This window comes from Struthio camelus, chromosome Z, assembly GCF_040807025.1.
Source record: "Struthio camelus isolate bStrCam1 chromosome Z, bStrCam1.hap1, whole genome shotgun sequence".
In the NCBI taxonomy this organism is placed as follows: Eukaryota; Metazoa; Chordata; class Aves; order Struthioniformes; family Struthionidae; genus Struthio; species Struthio camelus.
Window position 1 is genome coordinate 24,759,218 of NC_090982.1, and position 25,384 is coordinate 24,784,601.

General features: G+C 39.1%; 1 protein-coding gene across 5 annotated transcripts in view; it reads right to left on the bottom strand.

Annotated features, from left to right (window-relative positions):
- Positions 1-14,001: 14,001 nt before the first annotated feature.
- The window catches only part of MLLT3 (MLLT3 super elongation complex subunit), a 150,699-nt gene continuing 139,316 nt past the window's right edge, over positions 14,002-25,384 (bottom strand). For all 5 annotated transcript variants that reach the window (XM_068928224.1, XM_068928223.1, XM_068928227.1 and 2 more), the window contains one exon: positions 14,002-19,206. In XM_068928224.1, the coding sequence (XP_068784325.1) occupies positions 19,075-19,206 (132 nt within the window). In that variant the 3' untranslated portion in view covers positions 14,002-19,074. The remainder of the gene's footprint in view (positions 19,207-25,384) is intronic.

A 25,384-nucleotide genomic window follows, 5' to 3' on the forward strand; every position in this document is an offset into this window, starting at 1 on the left:
GGAGACAACTTCATCTCACACTATAATAGAGCTGTGGTGAAAGTTAGCGTGTAATCAAGCAAAATAGAATAGATGTTCACACGTACATATACACAAAAAAAATGGGGCACTATCTTGCTTTTGAAATTGCTCCGGAGAAAGCAGCAACTGGCAGCATTCAACCAGTTTCTTTGCTCATTTTGCCACATATACACCAAAATCTCATTGCAGGGCTGAACTAATTAGCATAAAGGCATCTAGATGGAATTTAAAAAACAAACCAAAGATGTCTAAAGATTGCAATGACTGGGAAAAAAAAGGTTTAATTGAATGCAATCGCATTGTTCCATTGGTTTGACGCAATATAAACAAATGGCAAGCCTCTATTTATCTAACTCCTTTTTAGGAAACCTAAGACCGTAAACTCTCACTTGCACTGAAGGGAGTAACTCTGTATCCTACGACACTTGCTGGCATAGAATTACTAACACTATTCAAGCTGCCTATAAGCAGATTAATGTGTTTTGTGCCATTAACTTCGACCATCCTGATTCTCCACATATCAAAGGGTTGATATAGTATCCATAACGAGACTGCCCAGTAAAACAAAGCTGGAGGACAATAAAAAAACTTGTCAGCTGAGGTAGCTTTCTTTTATGTCCTTGCACATGTATGCATCATTTGTTTTTAAAATCAGATCTCAGCCTGCCGACCACCCACCTAGTTTCTAACTGCAATTATATTTTATTGCTCTTTGAAAGAGTGGGGCTATTAGCTGCTAGTAATTTCTGCATCTTTGCCAAAGTCAGTGGCAGCACAGGGGAGAGAACTCTTCCCCTACCCAATGCAACAAACAGCTGCATCTCATCTCACTTAAAACCTGATGTCTACATCCTTTTTTGTTTCCTTTATCCAAGCTTTAATTTTGCACTAGATGTATGAATTGGCATGGATAAAACACAGTCTGTAATGCAGGGGCAGAGACGTAAGAGTGAGAGCGCACCTCAAATGAAAGACAAGGTTACTATGCCAGACACAGCAAAACAAGCCGATTGCTGTTTTGGGTTGCGCACATGCAGACACCAGGGCAGCGGACTGGGAGGAAACACCAGTTCTCCAAATGGCTCTTGGGACAGCTGCTGCTAGTGGTAATGGCTGGGAGGTCTCTCACACAGGGGCAAGCAGGCTGGAGGTCCACAGCTCTCCACGGACAAAGTTTCTTCAAAGTCTGAGCAACCTTCATGTCTGTGCGCAAGTGCCATTAGCAGCAGCAGGAGAGGAGGGTGGCGTTTCTGTTGCATAAACTCAATATCTGGGACATCACAACACAATACCCCCAGTCTCTCTCTAGGCGAGTACTTTTCTTAAGCACTGGGTTAAAAAAGCAGCAAGCCAAAAAAATAAAAATATCAGTGTTTGTCCTATGTCCACAGCCCAGTGTTGCTGAAGGAGTATGGCAAAAGTCAAGCTGACTGAAAAACCATACATCCTGTTTCATCTCACTGTTACTCTCCTCCCTGAGAACTTCCCTCTTGGCCTTCAAATCAGGAATAAAACATAACAGTAAGGACAAGAATTAAAGGAAAAGGGAAGAAAAAGTAACCATGAATTTTAAAAAGCATGCTAGAAGAAAGAACTTGTTCATGTATTTTTAAAAACTAGTACAAGAATAATGTTTCGAAGAAATTTTAATGAAAGACAAAAGTCTTGAAACTGCTTAAGATTCAAAATCAGTAACAGATACATGTTTGCACATGCGTCTATATAAACTGTATACACATTTACTCACAAGCTGTTACAAAGATACTTAAATATGATTTAATTGTTTAGTTGTTTTTTTTAAGGAAGAAGAAAATAGAACTATTGAAGCCAGCTCCTTCTTTAATTGCCTGCCAAGGCCTGAGAGAGCTTAGTGGCACTTGAAAACATTGCCCAAAGAAGTGAACCAATTAGATTAATTAGCACCAGAGGTACTGTGTGCTTATGGATAGTGCACATAGAGAAAAAAACACCCAAAAAAACAAAAACCAACCAAACAACATTTAGTAGCTTTAAAGTCATGTGTAAAGCTTCGTTTTCTTTAAGGTTTGTCCTCACCTACCATACCGCTATTGATTTCCACAGAAACGGAATGGGATGCACACATATTGTCATGACATGTGTCCACCAAAAAACCTTCACATCCAGAAATAGAGACTGAGAAAAATACTTACTACTTCACGCTTTCAGTCAAAAAACATTCAAAAAACATACCAGAAGTGAGCAGAAAAGAGAAACGACCAAACCAGTCCCTCGAATAATTAGCTGATCCTTTATGTTCATACTTCATTAGTGCCAAAAACAAAGGCTTAGCCTTAAACGTGTAAGCTGGTTTTCAAGTAGAGGTAAGTTTGCTACTTTATCAGTCTGTTTCTTTAGTCCTCTATTGCAACACTTTTGGGAATTTCAGTAGGAATTTTCGTTTGTGGTTGGAAGCATATCTACCGCCTTTAAGGTAGTCAACATTTTATAGCACAACTCGCCTCATATATTCCTATGTTTCTAAATAGGAGTTCAAGCTTTCGGCATCGGCCACTTATGCAATTGTTGCACCAGGCAACAGCCAGTGCTTAGGAGATTTCTGCAGCAGCAGTAGGTGGTTGGGCGTGATGGGATGAAATGGCTCATCAGCCACTGCAGAGCTTATTGTGCTTTTGAGCAGTTATGTAGTTCATCTGAGCATAATTTTCTAGTACCTCTGAATTTGCTCATTTTAACTGAGAAGCACTGAAAAAAGAACTGATTGACTGCAAAGTAATAACAGAAGCTTCAGAAAGTCTCCTGTGAGATAAAGGAATATTTCCACTTCAGCATTAGTAAAACTAGTACCGGAAAACAGTCCAATGGTAGTCAGAGAGCAATACTTTCTGGAAGCAGGGTTATGTACCAGCAGTCCTTTGCACTTAGCGCTATACATAAATCTGCCAGGCTCTGTATGTCTCATCACTGAACTTAAAAGTGAGCAGGGATCATACTAACAGCTTAGCTGGACCAGTCACTCGGAGACAGGTATTTAGCAAGGATAAAGCTTTGGTCCAAAGACATCAAAATTCTGAGAAACAAAAACATCCCAACCACCTAAGCTGACTGCAAAGAGAAAATGGTTTGCAACTTTGGTCCCCTTTAGGACCACGAGGAAAATGTGAGCGGGGGTGGGGGGGGGAGGGAATTTCCCACCACAGCTATTTGATGGGATTTTTTTTGTTAAAACATGGGCTTACTTATTGCTTACTTCAAATAAAAGTTCATAGTAACTAGATGATAGGATCACTGATCATGGACCCTGCACACTTCAAAGCCCAGCCAAATCTACTTTTACAAGAATTTGAAAATGGAGATGAGAACATGCTATGGCCCATGTACAAAAGAAAGGAAAATATTCTGATCGCATATGTGAGGTAATCCATCTATCCTTGGATGGATGACAAGAGAAGATTTCAGGACTGATGAACTGAATTTCTTCATAAGGTCATTAACTACCCTCCAGTTTCAATCTCAGATGTTAAAACGTTTGCCTTGCAGACCCTTTTAATGAGCGCATTTTCACGTCACTCTTCCAGGCCAAGGTTTATGGTGGTATGGCACTGTCTGAGATCAGACCTGTGCTGTCTAGCCAGAGAACAATGAGCTGATAGAGACTCATTGAAAGAGAAGAGAACTTGATTCTTTTTCAATTATTTGATCTATTTGTTTTCAAAACACAGCACATAGATTGAATAGCTTAGCAGTTCTAACTTTCCCCAGAGAGCTCCTGTATTGCCTACAACAAATTCAATGCCATTGCTCCCGAGTTTCTCAATTTTTTTGTTGTTACTAATTGAATTATATCTAATTTAGACGGCATACTTCCCTATAAGGTTCAAACATCTGTGAAACGCCATGCATACTGACAGTGTATGCAGTACTTTGATCTCTAAGGTATTATAAAAATGATTTACAGTGAGTGACAATAAGTAATTTACTAACTATTTCATTTAAAGCTGTAGGGTGTACAGCAAACATATTGCCTGCAAAACCTACTTTAGCTACTGCAGCTCTCTGCAGATTCACAAAAACTCATGTGTCTAGTTACTTATATCTTGGGATGAAACAAATTGTCTTGAAAAGCTTCAGACACTATAAAGAGGTCAGCCCATTAACCTTTAATTGAAATTTTCATTACAAGATTTATTTCTACGTAATCAATAATTAATGCTTTCAGCAGTAGTAAGAAAAAACACCTCCAAAACCTCAAGTGTATACGAACAGTGGATAGCATTTGGATTTTATGTCAGAAGGAAAGTTAACTTAAACCCTCTGGGCAGAAACTGCAGGAAAAATATTTTCAGGGTCAGCCCAGTTTCAGAATAATGCTGGAAATCCTGCATGCAGGGGGCATAGAAAGCATAGCAGATCAAATGAGCTCTGTATCCACTCTCACTGGGATAGGTCAAGAATAAGCAAAGACATCTTCCACTTGATTTCTTTACTTCTCAGTTTCACAGTTTACCAAAGGTCTCTCTCAGGACTACAGTGAAGATTTCATACCTAATGCATATAGAGACCTACTGTTGAGCCTCTTTTGTTTGAGCTCATGGCCTGATATTCTTTTAAACTCAGAAAACCTGTATGCAATAGGAGGCACATGGGTGTTATTCTATAGGCCCTATACTATAGGAACAAGGTATGGACGAGATAGGAGAATATCTGTTACAATGGATAGTTCATAAAATACATCTACTTATAAAGGACAAAACCGGGTAATAGGCTCAGCGACTTCGGAGTCCTTTTGAAAAATGATGTTAACGTTGCTCATATGCTGTGGAGAATTTACTAGGCTATTTCAGGAAAAATCTTCAAGTGATCATTATTCCTGTGCATTTCTAGAGATGGCAGAGCGGTGAGGTGTAAAACTCTCATGCTTTTCTTCCATTTCGGACAGCACAGAGAAAGTTCTGACTTTACTACTTTTCAAGCAAATACTCAGTACAGAATATGCCAGACTAGGCTAAGAAGAAACAACTTATCCAATGTTTTAGCATTTAGGGTTTAAAAAAAAAAGGCAGGAGAGCCCAAGTGTTTTTTTTTTTCATTGTTTTGATAACAAAAAGGGGAAAAAAGCACAGATAAGCTAGAAGATGACCAATAGATTAAGCAATCATGAAGTAGGACACAACTGAACAACAGCTCTCCACTGAGAGCTTAACAGAGGCACTGTTGTTCTGTCACAAAACAGAGGGGAACAGTCAATCAGAGGTAAGAGCATACCAAAATTTAGGAACAGGAGAAGATGTTAAGCCTTCCGAAATATGTCAAAAGCTCACCTTTGAACTTTTTCACCGTGCTTTCTCAACATCTTTGCCTCCTAGATCTCCTCTTCTGGAATCAAAACAAGATATCTTGATCTAATTAATAAAGTGCTTAAACTGGCTATTTGAAATAAATTTCTGAGAAAAACATCATCTACCAGGTGAAGAAAGTCAGTTTGCTACATTTGACTCAATTTCCTAAAACGCAGACTGCCCCTGCACTTCAGCTCTTTACCAACACTAGAAAATATTGCAGTAGTTTCACTTGCAAATACCCTATATGATGATTTTGAAAGTATCCACAAAACTAAGCCCAATACTCTTCAGTTTAAAAATACTGTCTCAAGATTAGGCCCACAAAGCCCTAATATCTTAATTCAGATCTTCCTTTCAGTCCTTCTCACTTGTAAAATAACAGTCCTTCATCCATGCCAGCCCTTTGATTTTGCCTTCCAATAAAAGTAAATGCTAACACTAACATTATCGCCCCATTCTCCCTCCCACCCCCCCACTAAAAGCACATGTCTGCCAAAACCCTGAATTCCACCTCTCTGTACATCCCGATCTCCACCTTCAAGGATTTCTGGATTTTCTTCTAGTAATCCCCTTGAAAAACATTAGCAGCACCTAAACTCATTTCCTCCTTCCTCTTTCCAGACTGGCGCAAGCTTTCATCTCAGCCTGTTTGCCTGCAGTAGGAGGGATGGTGAGGAAGATGGTTCCCTGGTCTCTTCCCCTACAGCTGCACCACACACCCTCCTTCCCTCCAGGAGACAAACTCAGTCAGTTCAAGTGAGCGTTGCTAATCAGTTTTCAACTTTGGTGTTGTAACTGCTAAAGAGGAAAAGTGCTTTAGTTGAAGGCATTTTCTTGTACACTTTACACTGAATCAACACTGCAAGTGGATATCTCACTCAACTATTCTACTCTCTCTGATCTATCTCATATTGCAATTGTGCACATGAAGTTAAATATTCCACTAATTTTCTAATGGTCTCATTTGTCTTTCTTTGCCTCCTGACTAGTACATTTAGGATTCGATCATTTAGCACAGATTCAGCTGAGTTCTTTGTGCTCTAAGACAAGATATTTTATACAGCTTAGTATTGAGATATGGTTGCTACCAAATATTCTTTAAATAGGTTATATTTGCTCTGGCTTCAGTTTAAGCTTAAAGGTCAAATTTGGACATATCTTCTCAGATCTTACAGTATTCCCAAAAACATATTTTAATAAGATGAACAAACATCACACTAGACTAAATGGGGGGTGGAGAGCATATTCATACTTCATGCATCTTGATTAAGCACAGAACAGAGTTAAATTAGGAACTCAAGTTACAGTAACTATAAAGAGAAAGCCATGCCACGGAGATAGTGAAGGAGAAGCGGAGTCCAAGTCAGAGTATACAAGTTAGGTACTAAAGAAGCTAAAAGCCCAAACTGGACATTTTAAATGAAGGTAGAGTTAGCAATTTTGGTGGCAGAGTGCCATAACAATTTTCTGTCTTGCAGCAGAGGATGGGAAATTCTGCATTATGGAAGATGGTCAAAGTAGCTGACCACTGAATGATGTATTGGGTATGGGAATGCATTCACCAGATATCCTGGAGCCAAATAGATACTTCCTCTAGTTTGCAAGTTTTCCACTTATGTTATCATCATCATACATTTCTGTTTCAGGTCTTTCTCTAGCTTGATTCCAGTTTTATATTTCACCTTTTATCTCTGTTACTTCTGTGGTCACTGAAGAGAAGATTCTTTCTGCCCAGAGAATTTGCTATCATAAGAAAAATACTGCCCAGGAGTTTTGCAGTACCTCCTGCCATGCTATCTGTGTTCCTAAGGCTCCCTCTCCCCCCAAATCTCTCAACAGTTATAATCTGTACAGAAGTAAAAAGAGTCTCACTCACACCGAAATTCCCTATTGGTTTCTGAGTCATTTCTACAGATGGTAGTAGTTGCATTTACCCTTTCTCAGCCCAGTGGATCTCGTCCTGAACTTAGTGAATTTGAACATACAGCTGTTGTAGGGAAGTTCCATGAAGTCCACCAGTTGCCTTCCCTTTGTGTTATACAGTGCTAATTGAAAAGCAGACTTCACCTTTGATTGATTAATACAAGTTTACATATCATTTTGCTCTTTGCCTGTTTTCTTAAGAAAAAGAGCATGCCTGGTCCAGCTTTTCTGGCATCTGCCTTGAGAAAAAAAATAAACTCTGCAAAGAATTTCTCTGTTTCTTTACCTCCAAATACAGGATGTGCTTTGGGCTCTCTTCCAGGCCCTTTATGCTGCTCTGGAAGAAGAAGAATAGGAAAACCCATGTAACTGACTAGATGGCATCCCTGTTCAAGAGAAAAAGTCTCCCAGACTGGCTGGTGGATGTTTCTCCTATACTAAACTGACTAGCAGGCTCAACCCAGACTACAAATGGTGAAGATTTATGGTCTGATAATGGTCTCCAGGATGCACAGTGCCTTCTTCCCCTTGGCCTGTACTGACAAGTTCTCCAAGGCCTACATGCCTAAGGACAGTGCCCAAGGAGGAGAGGACCTGCTGGGTGTGGATGAGGATAGAGTCTGAGGCCTCCTGAGAAATCTCGACCCTGTGAGCACTTGGGACCTGACAAGCTGAGGGAGCTGGCTGACATCTTAGCAAAGCTGCTCCCTGTCGTCTCAGAAAGGCCATGGAGGTTGGGAGAACATATCCTGACAACTAGAGAAAGGTAAATGTTGCACCTGTTTTCAGGAACAGCAAAAAGGGTGATTGGATGAACTACAGGTCAGTCAACCTCATTTCAGTCCTTGGGGAAATCATGTATTGAGTCCTGTTGGAAACTTCTCCAAGGCACACAAAGGACATGGCTGGAAAGAGTCTAACAGTTTACTAAGCGTAAAAGGGAGAGTAGTGGATGTCATTTACTTTGACTTTAGCACAGCTTTCAACTCACTCTCCCACAATACTCTTGTATCCAAGGCTGAGACATTACAGCCTGGGTAGATAGACAGCTACATGGGTAAAAAATTGTTTGGATGGTCAGGTTCAAAGGCTGGTGGTTAAAGGTTTGTACTCTGCCTGGGAGCCAGTCACAACTGCAGCTCCTCATGACTCTTTGCTGGGATCTGCCCTATTCAGTATCTTCATCAGTGACCTGAAGGAGGAGATGGAGTGCACCTGCAGCAGCTTCACAGGTGACGCCAGACTAGGGGGCTGTAGGCAAATGCTGAAGGTCAGGGGTGCAGGGCATGGATAGGCCGGAGGAGTGGATCAACAGGAACCTCATGAGCAGGGCTGGCCCAAGCAAGGCAGGGTTGTCCTGTTTGCTTAGTGCTCCCAGGCCCCACAGGGCACCGCCGCCAGCCGTTCCAGGTCAGAAAGAGCCCAGGGGAGGTGGTGGGGCAGGAGCCTGTGGTGGCCCGGAGAGGCCGAGGGTCAGCCTGCGTGGCTCAGCCTGCTCTGGGCACAAAGTTGGGCCATAGACCTCCCAGGATCTCTTCCAGCCTGAACTACTCTGTCATTTTTTCTGCCAGCCCACATGCTATTTCCTTTTGCTCCACTTAGACAGATTGTAATTCTGGATTAGAAAGAAATTAAAACTGTTAGACCTCCCTGAAACCAGACACATTCATGAGCTTTCCAGGAAGAAGGTTAACAACTCCTAAATCACTCTACTTCAATCTTCTTAAGCAAAAGTCTTTCTAAGAAAATGCAGAAGGAACGGTCAGTCAGTTGCTACAAGAACAGGTAATATGGGGCTACGCTGTGTTACTATTTGTTAAATTTCTCTTAAAGAGAAAAAATATATATATAGACAAAGCTACTGTAATACAAAAATAAAAATCATTACCCGTCCAAGCTTTCATGGCAGTTACTGTGTTAGGACAGATTTTGTATTTGTTCTCTTCAAAAAAGTACCCACTGGAAAGTTGACTCTAGTGCTGAAAAGGCTCACTGACCAGTCAGGCACGGCGATTCAAGACCATCATAGGTTTTTACCTTAAGTCTTTTCTCTATGTACACAAGAAGTCTGGCTCTAATCCTGAGGGCTGCTGCATAATTGCTCCATTGACACCCTAATCCTGCAAACAAACGCCCCTGACATCTATAGGACTCTTGCAGGGCAGGCTGCAAAACACATGTATCTGTCTTCGCAAGCCTGGGAGATAAAAAACCACGAGCACAAAACCATTCAACAGGCATTTTAAAATCACTCACCAAACAGTAATGCCTGAAGTTAGGCACATTCTGTAAATGAACCAAGTGAAGCATGCTGCAAACACCAGCAGAAGGCAGAAAAATTGTTTAAAAATACACTCTCGTGCAAAGATGGTATTACCATCAGCAATGAATTATGATGTCGTGTATGTTTTAAAAGATTGTTTCAAATAAATTATGCCTAATCTTTGATCTGTTACAAGCATCATACAATCCTTAGACATCTATTCTGGATTTCAAGTATTTTCTGTACTACACAGCCCATTTAATTCTCATGTTTACAAATGGAATAAGATCTATTTTTTTTATTCATTTTATGAAATCCCCCGTAAGTACATTTATGAAAAACTATAAAAACCTCACCTTGAACCAGCAATAAAATTGCTGGGTATAGTTTTTGCTTCACTGAATGTGCAGCAATAAACCATATATAAACATAAATCAACGGGAATGCCAGCTACCTTTCTGAAGACAAAAGCTCACATACAACAAACAGGATTTTTTGCCACTTATTGTGTTGATCATAGATCATTCAACTGTTAGCAATCTCATTGTTAGTTATTTACAGCAGAACTTAGGTGACCTAGCAGAAATTGGACTTTCATTTTACTAGATACTGTAGAACTATAAAGTGATATCTTGCAGATGTATAAAGCCATCTCACAACTAGAGGGGGAGTGGGGCAGGTGAAAATTGTGCTAGTCTCTTGTTACAGAAGAGCTGAAGCAGCAAAGTTGTGTAGTGCTTTGTTGAAGATCATACAGCATATGTGGTGGAACTAACCAGCAGATTGCTTTGCATCTGCAAAGCTCTCTTGAGACGTGTGATCCGGGCAGAAGCTGGAGGGCAAAGGCGCACACACGCAAAACAGCAAATTTCACACAGTAGCAGATTTGTTCGCCTCCCAGTGTCCAACACTTTCTTGTGTTGGATAGCTGAGCAGTGAAAGGTGAAGGTCAGCCATGCCCTTTTGCCAATAAAAATCTTACTAAATGTACATTTCAGAATAATGAAAGCACAACCAGATTTTTGGATATAGGTGACTGCACCATGGCATCACTGTTACGAAGAGATAAATAGCCTTTTTTCCTCAAGCAATTGCACATTTAGACTTTCACTCATGGTTGTTGACAAACAGTTTCACGTTCCTATTGAAAGCTACGGGGAAAGGGCACACACTGCTCCAGAGATAGCAGGAGCGCCCTAGCAAAACCACTGTCTGATCTGGCTGCCTGGACTGGAGAATGGCTAATAAACTGACACCATGTAAGTTACGCTCCACAACTGTTTGATACAGAGACTCTTTGCTCCCTAATGGAATAAGTCTGAAAATGCCTACGGGGACCTTTCTTAGCCAAATCATATCAAGTATTAATAAAGTCTAAGATGCAGCAGAGAATTTCTGGAGCAATATGGGCTGTTAATTGCGCTAGGAAACACCACAAGAAATGTAGGCATGCACTTGAGATGCTGAAACCTATTCAGACCAAAAGATAAGATATCCAGCAAGTGACACCCAGAAGTTTCCCTTCATCTACAGTAAAGCACAGTTCTGTGAAGAAAGCCAGGATGCACATTGACACAGCACTGCTGTGGAAGAACAGGAGACTCTCATGGGACGTAATTTTGGGTGAAATTTAAGGACAAATGATTCTCACAAAAAGTCATTTATGGGAGACTCTCTGTACATTTGTCTGTCTAATCTTCTAGTTGACGACTATCAGAAAGCCTTTTTTCACCAAAAGAGCAAAAACTAGTCTCCTAAGGCAGATCACCAGTTCAGCTACTAATAATGTAGAAGAGGCATTCAGTAGCTGGTAAGACAACCAAGTGAGTTTCTTTCAGAAATCTTATGGCCCATGTGAGTAGATTACGTTGGCCATGAATTGATCAAATGACCAAAATTTTCCCAATGCACTACAATAAACCTAAGCTACAGTTCCACAGGTGGCAGGGTGAAATTTCGTTACGGAAAGCCAAGCAAGGCAAGAAAGATGAAAAGGATAGCTAACCAATCTGGGTAAAACAAACTCTTCCACACTTCCCTGAAGGTTCATCATAACTCTTGCCTTTGCTTTGGAGCTAAAGGTGCTGTGCTAGTCTTGTTGCACCCAATACCCAGGGTGTCAGGTTCAAGGACATTTGTTCCAGACAGAAGACAGACATTATTCTGAGCTACCGCAGTCCATCAATATGAACCAACTAACTGTCACAGTTTTAAAAGCAAAAGCAGCAGGCCTCCAAACTAGAATCACTAGAGTCTAGTAATATGTGGCAAATGCTGGCACATATAGCATCCAGAGACCGAAGAAACAAATATGAGACGGGCATATGAGGTGAAGAGCATTCTTTAGCAGCAATAATAGGTCTGCTTCTAGAGAAGACAACTAAAACATTGCCACTAGATTGAGTGTCAGATTTGCCCATCAGAAAAAGATTGCAGTTTGCTAGACAACTCTTTGTTAAATTGGTACTTCCAGATGGAGGGAATTCTGGAAAATGGCATCCAGCAGAGATGGCCCACAAAATAGTATGAGCGAAATTTTCATAGGTGCTAAGGAGAGATCCCCTACTGCAATGGCATAAAGTATTTTATCAAACTTCTCAGAAGGTCAGAGGATAACATAGTATATGCCTTAATATCAAAAGCAGCAATATATAGTTAGTGAAAAATCTACAGCTTTGGACTGGAAGTCAGTATATCTGAATTGTAAAAAATCTTCTTCTAAGATTTCCTTTTAGTAGGAGATCAGTACCAGCCTTGGAGTACCTGGAGAAAAACTTCATATCCAGAAAGAAAAAAAAAACACTTATTCTGAAAGTAACAGTAACATAAGGTCTACAAGAGGGTGCCAGGATGCTCAAAGCAACATTTTATCTCACTTGGACACTAAATGCATGAGAAAGGCCAAATACCAAGATCTTCCCACAGGGACTGCAAAAGCCCAATGGGACTTGCATGCATTTTTCTAGGAAAAACAGATCCAATTTTGCTCTCCTTGCTTCAACTCTTGAAGAAGAAACGGTATATTCAGAGTTCATTCAGGGCATAAAAAATTGGTAAGAAATCTAATACATCACATTGACAAGATAGAAGGGCAGAGCTTGAGTCCTGATATTTTCTTGTCAGCTATTTTAAGAATCTGTACCAGGAAGGAAGGAAGATATTGCAAAGATGCAGAGAGGACAGTTATCCCTCTGAAATTAAAAGTAATTTTGTATCTGCCAATGTGTACAGAAAGTGTGTCTAAGGAAATAACTTTATGGCTAATCCTGCACATAAACTGAAGTTGTTCATTCAGAGAAAGGACACTGCGTGGTTCTGTCTCCTAGCTGTAAGACAGTAGGAAGGAAGTGCCTGCCCTGGCCCCCCATTCCTAACACCTGTGATAAGGCAAGAACATATTTCCAAAAATGAGGAAAGAGATAATCAAAGACTCAAAAACACTAATTCTGTACCTTAATCAAAAGATGCTTTCCCTTGTGAAGTCTCTCACTCTGCAGGCTAAAATAGTCTTAGTCTTGCACGTTTCTATAGTAGTAAATTGCTTGTTCCCCTCACTTGCAGTCATGCAGCAAAATGTCAGGCCACATCCTAATCTTCGCTGTGTACTTTTTCACAGAAGCTTCATCTTAATTCATCTTCTGATTATACAGTGCGCTAAAAATGAGTGACACTAGCAAAACTTAGGACATTTTTTGAGGGAAAACATTTTAGAGGGTATTATCTGCAGAAATCACCACCTCACTCCATTTCGATCCTCTCATGCATGTCCTTCCCAAAGAAAGTAACAACAGCAAGATAATCCCATTCTAACTCTAACCCTGCTCCAAATGAACATTAAAACTCTGCAGCAGAACTGATAACAGCTGCAAAGATGAATTCAGATATTTGGTAAATAAGCACAATGAAGGCTTAGCTGCTCAACAAAGCTGAAAGAAAACTGCTTTATTTCAGATAGCCTGGGTCGTGCTAGCTGAGCCTGTCCTGAAGGTCCCCCTCTCCACTGCTCAAAAGTTAAGCCATCTTGCTGCATTTAGCACTATTTTCTAGACCACCCACTCAGACATAGATACACAAACCACATGTGCTAGGAATGTCTGCCCTGCACTGAAAGCAATATCAGCATTACAACCTTACTATTTGCACAGCCAGACTTTTAATACAACTCATTTGTTTTATCTTTTCAGTATCTTTCTTAATGGTTTGTATGTAGTCTCTCTGATAGCCTTTAGACATTTAAGGATTTGGAAGGGCATATTGCTGGGGAGGGGAGTTGGGGGGGCGGGGGGGGAAGTAAGAGCGAAAATGTTTTTAGCATGTTTTTCCTTCCCTTCTGCATGCATGTATGCATTTTATTCCTAGGCCTTACTAAAACCGTGTAGTTGACAGCTTCACAACCCCTTTTCCTGAACAGGACACACACCTTGAATTCTGTTCTCATTGAACAATGATGAAAGGTAATCATTTATTCCTTACTCACAGAGAAGACAAGGGTAACGTTTATTAATGGAAGGACCAGTTTTATAGCATCAGTTCTCTGAAGGAACATATGAAAACGCATGATCCTTTGATGTAACATTCAGAAAAGGTACACTTCCAGTCCAGATTACAGAATCACAGAATCGTTTAGGTTGGAAGGGACCTCTGGAGATTATGCTAGTGATGACCTCCTGCTGTACTCACAAGCCTGCATTTCAATGTCCAGGCTGGGAAATTAAAAGTTAATGAAGAAAAGTGCAAGATTGTCATTTTTTGACAAATCAGTTTGACTGAGGTAGAACACAATATAAATGAGACGTAATATTCACATAAATGTTAAACAGACATCAGCATCTCAAACCATAAGACAGTTTAGATATTTGTACCATTCTACAATACATCTATCTCTCATCACTAAGTCAGCAACAATACCACAGTTGTTACAGCAGTGAACTACAGAAGCGGCCATTCTGCAAACTGTGTGATGGTGTCCTACAGCAGGTCTAACCACTCACCAGAATGCATTCTCTCCCTTAATGCAACGGATTACGCTCAGCTACTAAGGGATTTTCTTTTTCTTTCCTCTTTCACTTCGTTACTCTTCAGTAAGAAGAGGAAAAGCAGCATTGTTGTCATTGTGGTAATAGTTCTCCTTCCTGTCCAGTCACAATGGCATTTCTTGCTGCCCAAGTAATTGTAAGGCCCTTATATGACTGCACTTTCACGTAAATTTTTCTGCTCACTCAGGCAAAGGGATGGTCTTGTAATTGTCATTGGTTTAGCTGTGTTAATGCACTGATTAACTCCTAAGCACAAAAGCGCTGCAGAAATATGAGTCATAGTCCCCACCATCCATTTTTAAGCCTTTCATGCCCAGCAATAAATCTTCCATGTACACTATATGGAATAGGTTCCTGGCATACACCACACACTGCTCAACCACTATGGAAACTACTGAGGCTCAGAAGACATGTCTTGCACTTGTTAAGCTCTGGAAAGTGTTCTGTACCCTTTATTTTTGACACGCCTGCTAGCTCTTGCTATGACTAAAGGCCTGTCAGCCTCCATTTCAGTGTATTGTACTACGAATGCCAAAATACGTATTTACAGCATAGACAGCAGCAGCTTTGTCTTTCCAATTTAAAAAACAATTTCTCAAGGTCATCTCACTACGGATCATTCACAGCAGCCTTGAGTAAACAACAGGATCCCAAAGAAGTTCAAAATAGACTCCAGTTTTGCACTAACTGTGGACTACTGAGCAAACATGTAAATAAGACCCCATATAGACTGAAACAAGTGCCTGCTAAAAGATACAGTGCCTGCCATTAAAATACAAGTGGTAAAGATGAGAAATGATGTGCATTAGCAAAGACTTACAGCATGAAGGAATCAAATATCCTTCCCTAGACACTGCCTTGATGGTGAGATAATGTGTTTGATAACTGAATAAGGTAGGTTTCTCTACAAACCTCTCTACAACTTTCCCATCTATTTTGCAAACTGTAAGTAACAGGACTTGAAATTGATGGGCTGCTGAAGAGATTTAAAACATTAATATAGTTTCTAGTAAGTCAAGACAATATTAAACCTTCCAGCGACCTGAAATAGATTGTGAATATACTTTATGCCATTGTGAGAACAGGAGAGAACAAACGGGTTAGGACAAAACCCAAGAACTTCTAAGTTTTTTCCCCCCAAGGAAAAAAAATATTAATAAAAATATATTGGGGAACTTCAAATGCACAGTATTATGTGTACTTTGCTTTTGAAATTAAAAGAACACATTCAACCTCAAAAACCCAATCAATGAACATGACATATTAACCATGAGAAGTGACCAACTATTTCTTATGGCCAAAGACCATTGAAAGGACAGCGTGGGACCTTGTAAGAACTCTCCTCAGTTCAGTTTACATCCCCTCCTCCCTTCTTTATCTTTACCTTGGACTAAGATGGCTTTCAAACATACATGAAATTGAAATTCTTGTAAAGCCTTTCCATTGACCCAAGCTTCTAGTAAGATATTAAAAGTTACCTATCCACTCGCATATCCACTTCCTGAGGTGTAGTTAGTGCCAGGAATAAAAGTAGCCTTACTACTGGGTACAACTGTTACTCTAATTACAGTACTCCACTGATGCTCAAAAAGATTTTTAGATACTGCCACTTACTGCTAACTTCCATCTGGTCATCTCAACGGATTAATGCAAGTTCTCTCAGATAAAGCTGTTTCTAATGAAATTATGCTAAATAAAATGCCAAAAAATTTATTGCTAAAATGTTTTAACTGCTCCCCAAAATAAATGCTTATAAATGTTATGGACCTTGAAGGGTATTTTATGATTTTTCTTTGAGATAAATATGACTATTTGAAATTAATTGAAGAAGGATTTATTTTGTTTCTGCATACAAAATTAGATGAAAATAGCCAATGTAGTTTTGTTTTTTAAACAACATCAACACTTAAGTAGCTCTTATTCTATCAGAATTTTGTGGAAAAACAACATGCACACACAAACGCACACACAAACTCACAAACGCACACACCCCTGCAGTCTATATTTTTTCTTCCCTCTCCCAACTTCATCAAATTATAAAATTTAAGATTTTGAGGATGTTCCAGGATTTGTAGGAAATTCAGCAGTAACATTATATTGTAATTGCTATCATCTCCCTTTACGCTTATTTTCCTACTTCCTGTTTTCCTCTATCCCCATTCACAAAGTACAACAAAACTTATCTAGTATTTTATAGGTAAAGTGACTTATTTCACCATTTCTAAAAAACAGTGGAATATTCAAAATTCAGACTAGCCTTAAAGAGATCCTTCCCCTCCTGAAGCTCAGAGGTTTTACCACAAAATTAGGTTAGAAAAGTCAAAATGACAAAATTCCACACGTATCTAGATTAACTATAAGATAGCAAGTTGAATACACACTAGTAGATCAAAAGTTTTTAACATTGCTTTTAGGTTTCCAAACATTTTCATATAAAAATGTTGATAAAAATTGAAGTGAATCCCTCTCACATGCAAGCCCTCCCTCCCCATCATCATCTGCCTGATGTCGAAAGTAACCTTAAAAGACACTCCTCCCACCCCCAACAATTGCACATCGAGACACGGACTTATAAGAACGACATAATGCTTCAAGTATGCTTCATGCCAATCGTCAATAAGAGTCATAACATTACTGAAAAAAGTACACTTGTTCTTTGGAAGCCCGAGGCAGACTTCCCATGGACTGCGGTCAAACAACATTTTAAATAAGAAAAAAGCCCCCCAAACCCAACCCTTATCCCCTTCTCGAAAACAGTAAAGTGTAAAATTTTCTTTGGACTTAAAGAAACAGTGTTAAGATTTACCATCTGAATAAGAAATAACCCCAACAGGAATTTAGTTTTACAGTGCTGCACAAACTGCGTGCATGAAATAATAAATCATACAGATTCTACCGTTCAGCTCTACACACACAGACTACATGTGGCATATAAGCATACACGTGACATATACTGGCCAGTCTAGAAACAAGACATATTTTTTAAGGCTAATAAACCTGAATAAACTTTTGGATCCAGAAGTATTTCTCAAGTCCTTTCTCTTTTCATTGGGGGGTTTGAACTCCTAATAGAAAGGTTTCCAGCAAGAAACCATCAACAGTACGAGAAAACACAGCTTTGATGCGTAAGCAAGCACATATCCTTTCACTTGGCAGATGCATAAAGCAGGATCCTGATTATAAAGGAGTAACAGATAATATGAAAGAATACTCATTTGTAGAGACAAGAAATCCTTCTGGAAACACAAGCAGGTTACTAAATAGATCCCAAAATCTGAAAAACATAAAAGACACACACAGACACACATACATATATATGTATATCTACATATATACACGTGTATGTACATACACACACATATGTATGCATGCATTCCAACATGTAACTGTATATCAACCAATATACCTTTTTCAAATAAAGGGTTTTAATTTATCACATATTTAAAAAAAAAAGACAAACCAGACCACGTAGACCATATACTGTATGAACAAATGAAAAAGTTATGCCGATAGTTGTATGGTAAAAGTGAGTCACACACCGGCAGCAGAAGAATGTTGAAACTCATAGTAATAAATAGCTCCAAATTAAGAATTTTCTACAACATTTCCTTAGAAAACAGGACCAGTATTCCTCCTTTTATGATGATCTTGCAAAACACTTTCACTTTTATATATATTTAATATTATAACATTAAAATAGACAGAAGAATGATGATAAATGGTGCTGGACTCTGGACAGCATACAGTAACTTTTTTTTGTTAGAAGTCCTACTGGTTTATTGACTAAGGCTAGACAGCAAGTCATATGATCCTATTTGGTACACTTTCTACCATGATCCAAGATCAATAAACAGGTAGAGCCAAGGACCTGTGGTCCAACCTGCTGTAGCAGACTGTTAACAAAAAATAGGGCCGCTTTTTGGTCCCCCATTTTGTGTCTTGTTTCCTGGATCGGCAGAAGTGGAAACAAGACTATAGAGTTTTAATTGACTACAGAAAGTTAGCAAGAAATGGCATTTTAACATGAGTAAGGTTACTAGGCTTGTGATGGCAATGGTACTGCATCAAAAGGAGCATACATGGGACCCCAGTACTTGCAACATCTGGTAATGTCATTCAATGACTTCGGAATATATGTATGTAACAACAAATAGATCAGTTATGCAATAAGGCAGTGTGTTGAACATGCATTCATCTTGTGGACTGGAACACCACAGAGAGATACATGATACCATACACATTCATTAAGAACAAGGTTTTTTTGTTTGTTTTCTTGTGTGTGTTTGTTTTTCAAGGCTATCCAGGCTGACTCTTCCAGAGCATTTTCTTGTTGAGACGAATGGTCCTCTGAGACTTGTCACTTTTCCTCTCCTTTATCAAGAGATGATGACTGGCTTTAAGGTAAAATAAAGCTGAAGAGGGTTGGCTTGTTTTCCCTCCTCATTTTGGTTGCATCTTTCAGAATGTTTCACCTAAAAAACAGTTTTTGATGCAGCCAGATGCTGAATCCTCAGGAGGTTCCAGATGTCTCCAGATAACTCTGTAGTTTGCGGACTGTGGTTTTGTCCAGTGAGCAGAGGTCAAAGTCAAAGGTTGTGTTTGTGATATGAAAGTGTCCAGTTTCTTCTATCAGATTCACTATCTGAAAGGGAAAAATAAAGTCATAATTGAAAATTCTAGCTGTTTCACATGCCCACTGCATGTATTAACATGTCTTTAAGTACTTTATAAGAGGTATGAAACAAATCCACTTGCCCCAATATTTTCATATGAAACCACAATCCTTTACAAACTTTTCCCATCTGTGGTCCAGGCTGTAGTGTTTCGTTTTTCATCAACCACAATCCCAGCCTATTCCTATCTGTTGTTACAGCAAACATTAACATGGAGAATACCTTTTTCAAATGTTAAAAGAAAGCCTGCATATAAAGTAAGTCATTCCTATATATGTAGATGGACATAGATATTTATAAGAAGCAGGAATAGCTTTTCCTGGAATATTTACTATGCACATAGCTATCAAGCAGGTTGCTACAGAAAATAACTGGGATAAGCCCGTTTTGCAAACCAGAGAAATAAAACAATCCTGACAGAATCTTGTCTAAATCCAAACAAAAAAAAAACCTGTATTCAAGGGCTCTCACAACAGTTGTTAGTGCTAGCAGTTACTTCTTAAATAACAAACCTAAATTAATTGATATTTTTTAAACAGAAAAGCCATGAAGTACTCCTATCAATGGCATGGGAAAATCTTTTTTGGTGACTATACAATCTGTAATCACAGATTTCCCTCAAAAAAAAATCAGAAGAGTTGTCATAAGCTCCTGAGAAGAACATCAATAGACTATGTTAGTCTATCGATGAACTAGAAAAACTAGAGCCTGTTTGAAGTTTCCAAATTTCACGGCATCTAAACTGTAGTCTGTATTTTGAAAGACTGGTCATACTCAATACTGATCTTCTGTAACAAGTAACTCCAGGTATGATAAGTATCAGGATGTGCATCGACTTAAATAAAAGCCCATTCACCATCTTGGAAAACCAAACTACTATTTGTCACAGCTAAAACAGTACCAACATGCCATGGCCATGGATCTGCACATACTTTTTCATTCCAACAGATAGACTTCCATGAGTACATGGGAAGGCATCCCAGTCTCTTGGCTGTGTTATGCACTGACAGCACACTGTTTTGCTGCTCAGTCTTTCCAACCATCTCTTCTGCAGCATTCAAACTAGATTCAGTGTCATGTTTGTACTGTGTCCAGCCATAATGTCGAACCTGAAGACACTGGATTCTGTGCTACAGCTTAAAAGTCACTGTGTGGATGAAATCTTTAGGGTTTTGTTGCATGCAGCTTGTTTCATCACTGATGATGTGGCCTTTTTCAGAACAGGTTTACTATATGCTTAGCTTCAAACATCACAACCCTTGATTCTGAGCATAAATTTTTCAAAAATTGGAGTCACTGAAAATCAAAACCATTCTGATCTATTAAAGGAACCTTGATTTTCCACTTTAGGTTTTATTCTCGTGGTTCAGGATATCTAGAATACCACAAACTGCAGCACAGTATAAAGATAAAAGCCTAGTTTTTAAACAAGGAAGCTAAGGTCCTAGTGACAGTCCATCCTAATTGGGCAGATTTGTCCTCCATCTCAGAGACGGTCTGCATTATGCCAAGGAAACTCTCCAACATTCAACCTGGCCTGCTTAAAAACAGGTCAGGTAACTTCACAACAGGTTGCAGCTAGAAGCATAAACATATGAATAGGTCCTTATCAGCAAAACAATGAACTGGTACTTAACTGCAGTATGCATTTCTCTGATGAAGAAACACAAAAAGTTTTCATTCTTAAGGAATACATTTTTTTGTAGGCCCAGCTTGTTAAACTGAACTGTGCTTGGAAAACCAAGAGTACAGAGCTTTTTTTTTTTTTTTTAATAATAGATTTCAGAAAGGGACTGCATGCTCTTTTTTCAGGTGAGATGAAGCAGGAAAAAAAAAACAAGTACAAGTACTGCACTTCTTTTAAGTGGAAGAGGAAAATAACTCTCTATGCTTAGCATGTTCTGAATTGGTCCAGTTTAAATGTCCGTTTCCCCAAACATCACAAGCAGACTAAGAGTTCACTTGAAACTTCTTGGTACAACGTTATTTAACCACCCTGCAAACATGAAAGTCAACTACCACAAAATCAAAGTGTATTTGGAAACTACAGCTTGAACAGATAAAATACAAAGGTGAGAGTAGCCCACCACCAAGCAACGCAATGATTTTTGACTTTTAAGTGTCAAATATATCTACGAATAGCTGTGTAAATCCATAAATCCATCCACACAGAACAACGTGCAAGAGAGTGTATTTGAGTTTCCCATAAGTAAAGAATGAAAATGTACATCAATAATACTTTCTTGTCCTTAAGAGATCACACTGTGTCTTGCGATGTGTTTGCACAGCATATAACATATGTGATCTTAATCCTGTCTGGAAACTTGAGGTGGACAAACACTTTAGCATGTAGGTCAACTCTTGATTCTGTACTGGACTCATCACCATTGACTGCGGTTCAGCTACCACTATTATTTCTGAAGGCTTGGCTGCAAATCACTGAAATTTTATTTACTAAACTATGTTAGTTTCTGCAAAGCTTAACAACATTTCTGCAGCATGATGCTATTCTGCATTGAGATAGCTTTGCAAAGAAGGTGATGAACACCACAGACGTATACCTGTTCTCTTTTCAAGTATTAACACTTCATTTTGGTCCAGAAAGGCAACAGCTTCTGAAACATCTGGTCTGTTCCAAAAAAAGGTACTCTTGCAAGGCTAGCAAGATCCTGTACGCTGTCAGTACATGACCAGTCCTTTATCCAGGAAAGCTCTTACTTAGCTTAGAGTTGTTCAGCTCTGATCTGGTCAAAGGATCTAGTCTCATGTTTAATCTTTGGAAGGAAATAGTTTCAGCTTCAGTAGAAATAATACAGACTTTGAAAAACAAATCAGAGTTTGCCAGCCTCTGAAAATCCTTCAACTTGAAACCCATTTAATTCTAGGACCACCACACGCAGCTCCACTGAAACACTGCATTGCTTGATATTCTTTGCTTTTTGGAACTTTGCTACTCAAACTGCAGTTCTTTTTCCACAGCTGAAGATGATCCCTGTGCACACATGGTTTACAGAACATACCCTAAAGTGATAAAACTGGTAAGAATGCACTAACTAGAAAAAGATCAAATTTAAGGCCTTTTAAGCAGCTGTTTTACTCTGCATGGACCACAAGAGGAAAGAACTACGTTTATGATAAATGAAATATCTTCTTGACTTCATGTATATTGTCGGACGATGAATGGTAACCCATGGTGAATGAAACTGAATGGAAATGAAATAAAAGAAGGAAATGCCTTTTAGAGTAAAAATTCCCTTTTCTAGTCACCTACCATTTTTCCTTTTGACAGGTTGGAAAAAAAGAAAAGGAATATCCAGATTTAACTCGATTTGCAGCTGTATAAAATACTGGAAGTACTTAGCACTGATTCTGCGCTTATTTGCGCTTTTTAAAAATCTGTGTCTCTTGGCTTTAATTTTTTCCAATATGCAAATTTTTAATCCAGCCTTGCCTTCTTCATTTGTCCATTTGATGATTCACGGAGTCTTGTAACACCTTCCCATCTCTTACTGTCCTGCAACTAGCATGAGAGAAAAATTCAAATGGAAAAAACCTGATTGCTACCAAAGACAACTCTGATACATGTTATTTTTCATTCTCCCTTCTAGGCACTTTTGTGAGCCTTGTTTTAAGATGGAAGCTAAGGAGTCAATGCAGCCCCCTTTTGTAAAGTTAGGAATTTAATCTCAGGCTTGGTCTTCCAATATCAATTGTGTGATAAATAATTAGCTGTAGAACAAGTTTACAGGAGCTGAGGCAGTGAAGACAGCTACACTGAACAATCCTGTCTAATGCTCCCTTGTGATACTGTGGAAGAACACCGCTCCTCATAACCACCAGAGCAATATACTCCATTTTAGAAGAAAGAATACGAAAAAGTGTTACCACATGTATTTTTAAGCAGCACTAAATATTTTAAACAAGCTGGTAACTTTCTTATTGTTCAGTTCTAGGCTTTTAAGTCCCAGACCAAGAGAAATATAAACTTTTTAAATGTAATCCCATCCTGCTCTTCATACAGCTGCCATGTCAGGGCACCTAGCGAATCAGACTGAAATGAAGCACCAAAAAGTTTTAATGGATGTAAAAAATATATCTGCATAAACCCAGACAGCTCAATGGGAAGTATCTGCCTGTTTGCCATCAATGAAGAATGCATGACTTCATGAAGTATTATCATGCACATCCTTACGCTATTCAGAAATACTTGCAAAAAGGAAAAGGTTTAGATTAGTTGCTAGGAAGCCTGACAGTTATAATGTTAGAAACATAGCATTAAAACATTTTATTCTGAGAGCTCAGGCTTCAAAGTCCAAAAATAACCCGTTCGTTCATGTTGAAGTAAGCCTCACTTTACTACTGTAACGCATAATTCTGTACTCATAATGTCACTCCATCGTCTTTATCTGTCATACTACAACTATTTCTCTGCCTTTGAACAAGCAAATGTGTGTGTGTGTGTGTGTGTGAGGAAGCTGAAGTGCAACTAATGACATAGTCATTTTTCAATTTATGGAGTGTTTTAAGCCATCTGATTGTTTCCAGACTTGCAAGCTACCCTTTACAGAGAATACTCAGGAGATAGTTGCCTTCTGAAATTAAGCACCTTGTGGACATGAGCAACATCATTCTGAGCAGGGCTGTGCACTCTTAGTTTCTTCCTTATGTTTGTGCTGTCCACTTCATTAGTGTTAATAAGATTTTTAACCAGCTGAAGGTATGACTTCTGATGCCTTAACATGAGAGGCAAAGTCCTGCCAGAACTCACTGCCTTTCACAGGGTCATGTTATCACTGTGCGCCCCGGAAAAGCAGATTTAGGAATGCTGCTTTAGTCAGACTAATATGAATATATGGGACATGCAGCACTAACATCTGACAAAAAAAAAAAATTCCATTACCCCTACTTTTTCCACTGTAAATTATAGAAAAAAATGCTGCATCATCACTGTAAATCCCATCTCCCCTATTTATAGTGAAAGAAATGGGAGAAATTGCTCTTAAAAATGTAATTTCAGACCAATTTCTGTCTAGCCATGGTCCAATACCCACATTAAAATTGCTCTAAGGTGATTCTCACAGGACTCATCTTGGTCAAACGTTCATTTTCACCTGCCTTCTAACTCCTGGGTAATTCTTAGACACCTTTAAGTGTAATTTCACATCAGGATTACTTAGCTGTGTATCCCAGACCCTGCAACTCAATATTACATCTCTTGCCTTCTTCTTTTTGTGGATTTATTTTACCTTCCTTTAACACAGTGCCTCAAAGAGAAATGCCTCTCTTGGGAAAGAATTCATCCTCAAACAGATACGCATTCTCATCTCCACATCAGCTGAATTCACTGCCTATAGAGTTGATAACACCCGAGACTTTAAAAGCTGTCCTCTCCTCGTCATGTCCCTCAGCAGTTCAAGTACTACTTCAAGAGCCACTGCTTATTGTTGCTTACAATCCTGATCAACGCCTTCATTTTTCTCTTGCAACTCCTTTCCCTAAAAAGTCCCTAAAATCCCTGACATATGCAGGAGATTGTTACCTGCCCTGACATAAACTAACTATATTATAAACATCATTCAGGAACACAATACCTCTGCTGCCATTCCAGCCCGACCCAGCAACCTCCTTTGAAACTCCTTCAGGGATTTGCAGCTTTGTTGCACATTTCTACACTCACTCCCTCTTCTCATGTCGTAACCACCTTCCTTTTCCACAGTTTCATCCCTTGCTTTCTTGTGCTCTGTAGTTCTTGCTGTCTCTACATACTTGCTGCATCTCTTTGACTAGCAGTTTCACACTCATTTCTGAAAACATTCTCAGCTCTACACTGTCTACTTTTATTCCCAGGCTCACTGGAAGTATTTTGCATTACTTACATAGCTGCAAGCAGTAAGAATATTTAAGACGGAACACAACATTATTTGTAATACATAGACGCACTGATTCTATGCAAGTCCACTGTTCAATATTGCAGATTCATTTCTGTGAACTAACAAAATTGTAAGAACCAATGAATTAAGGGATTAAAGGCTTTAAAAACTCAACTCCTGCCACTATAACATTGTGTGTTTTGTAACATATAAACTATTTGCTAGTGTAAGTTAGCAAACAAAGAAATGATAAGTAATACGGCTCTTTACTGCATTC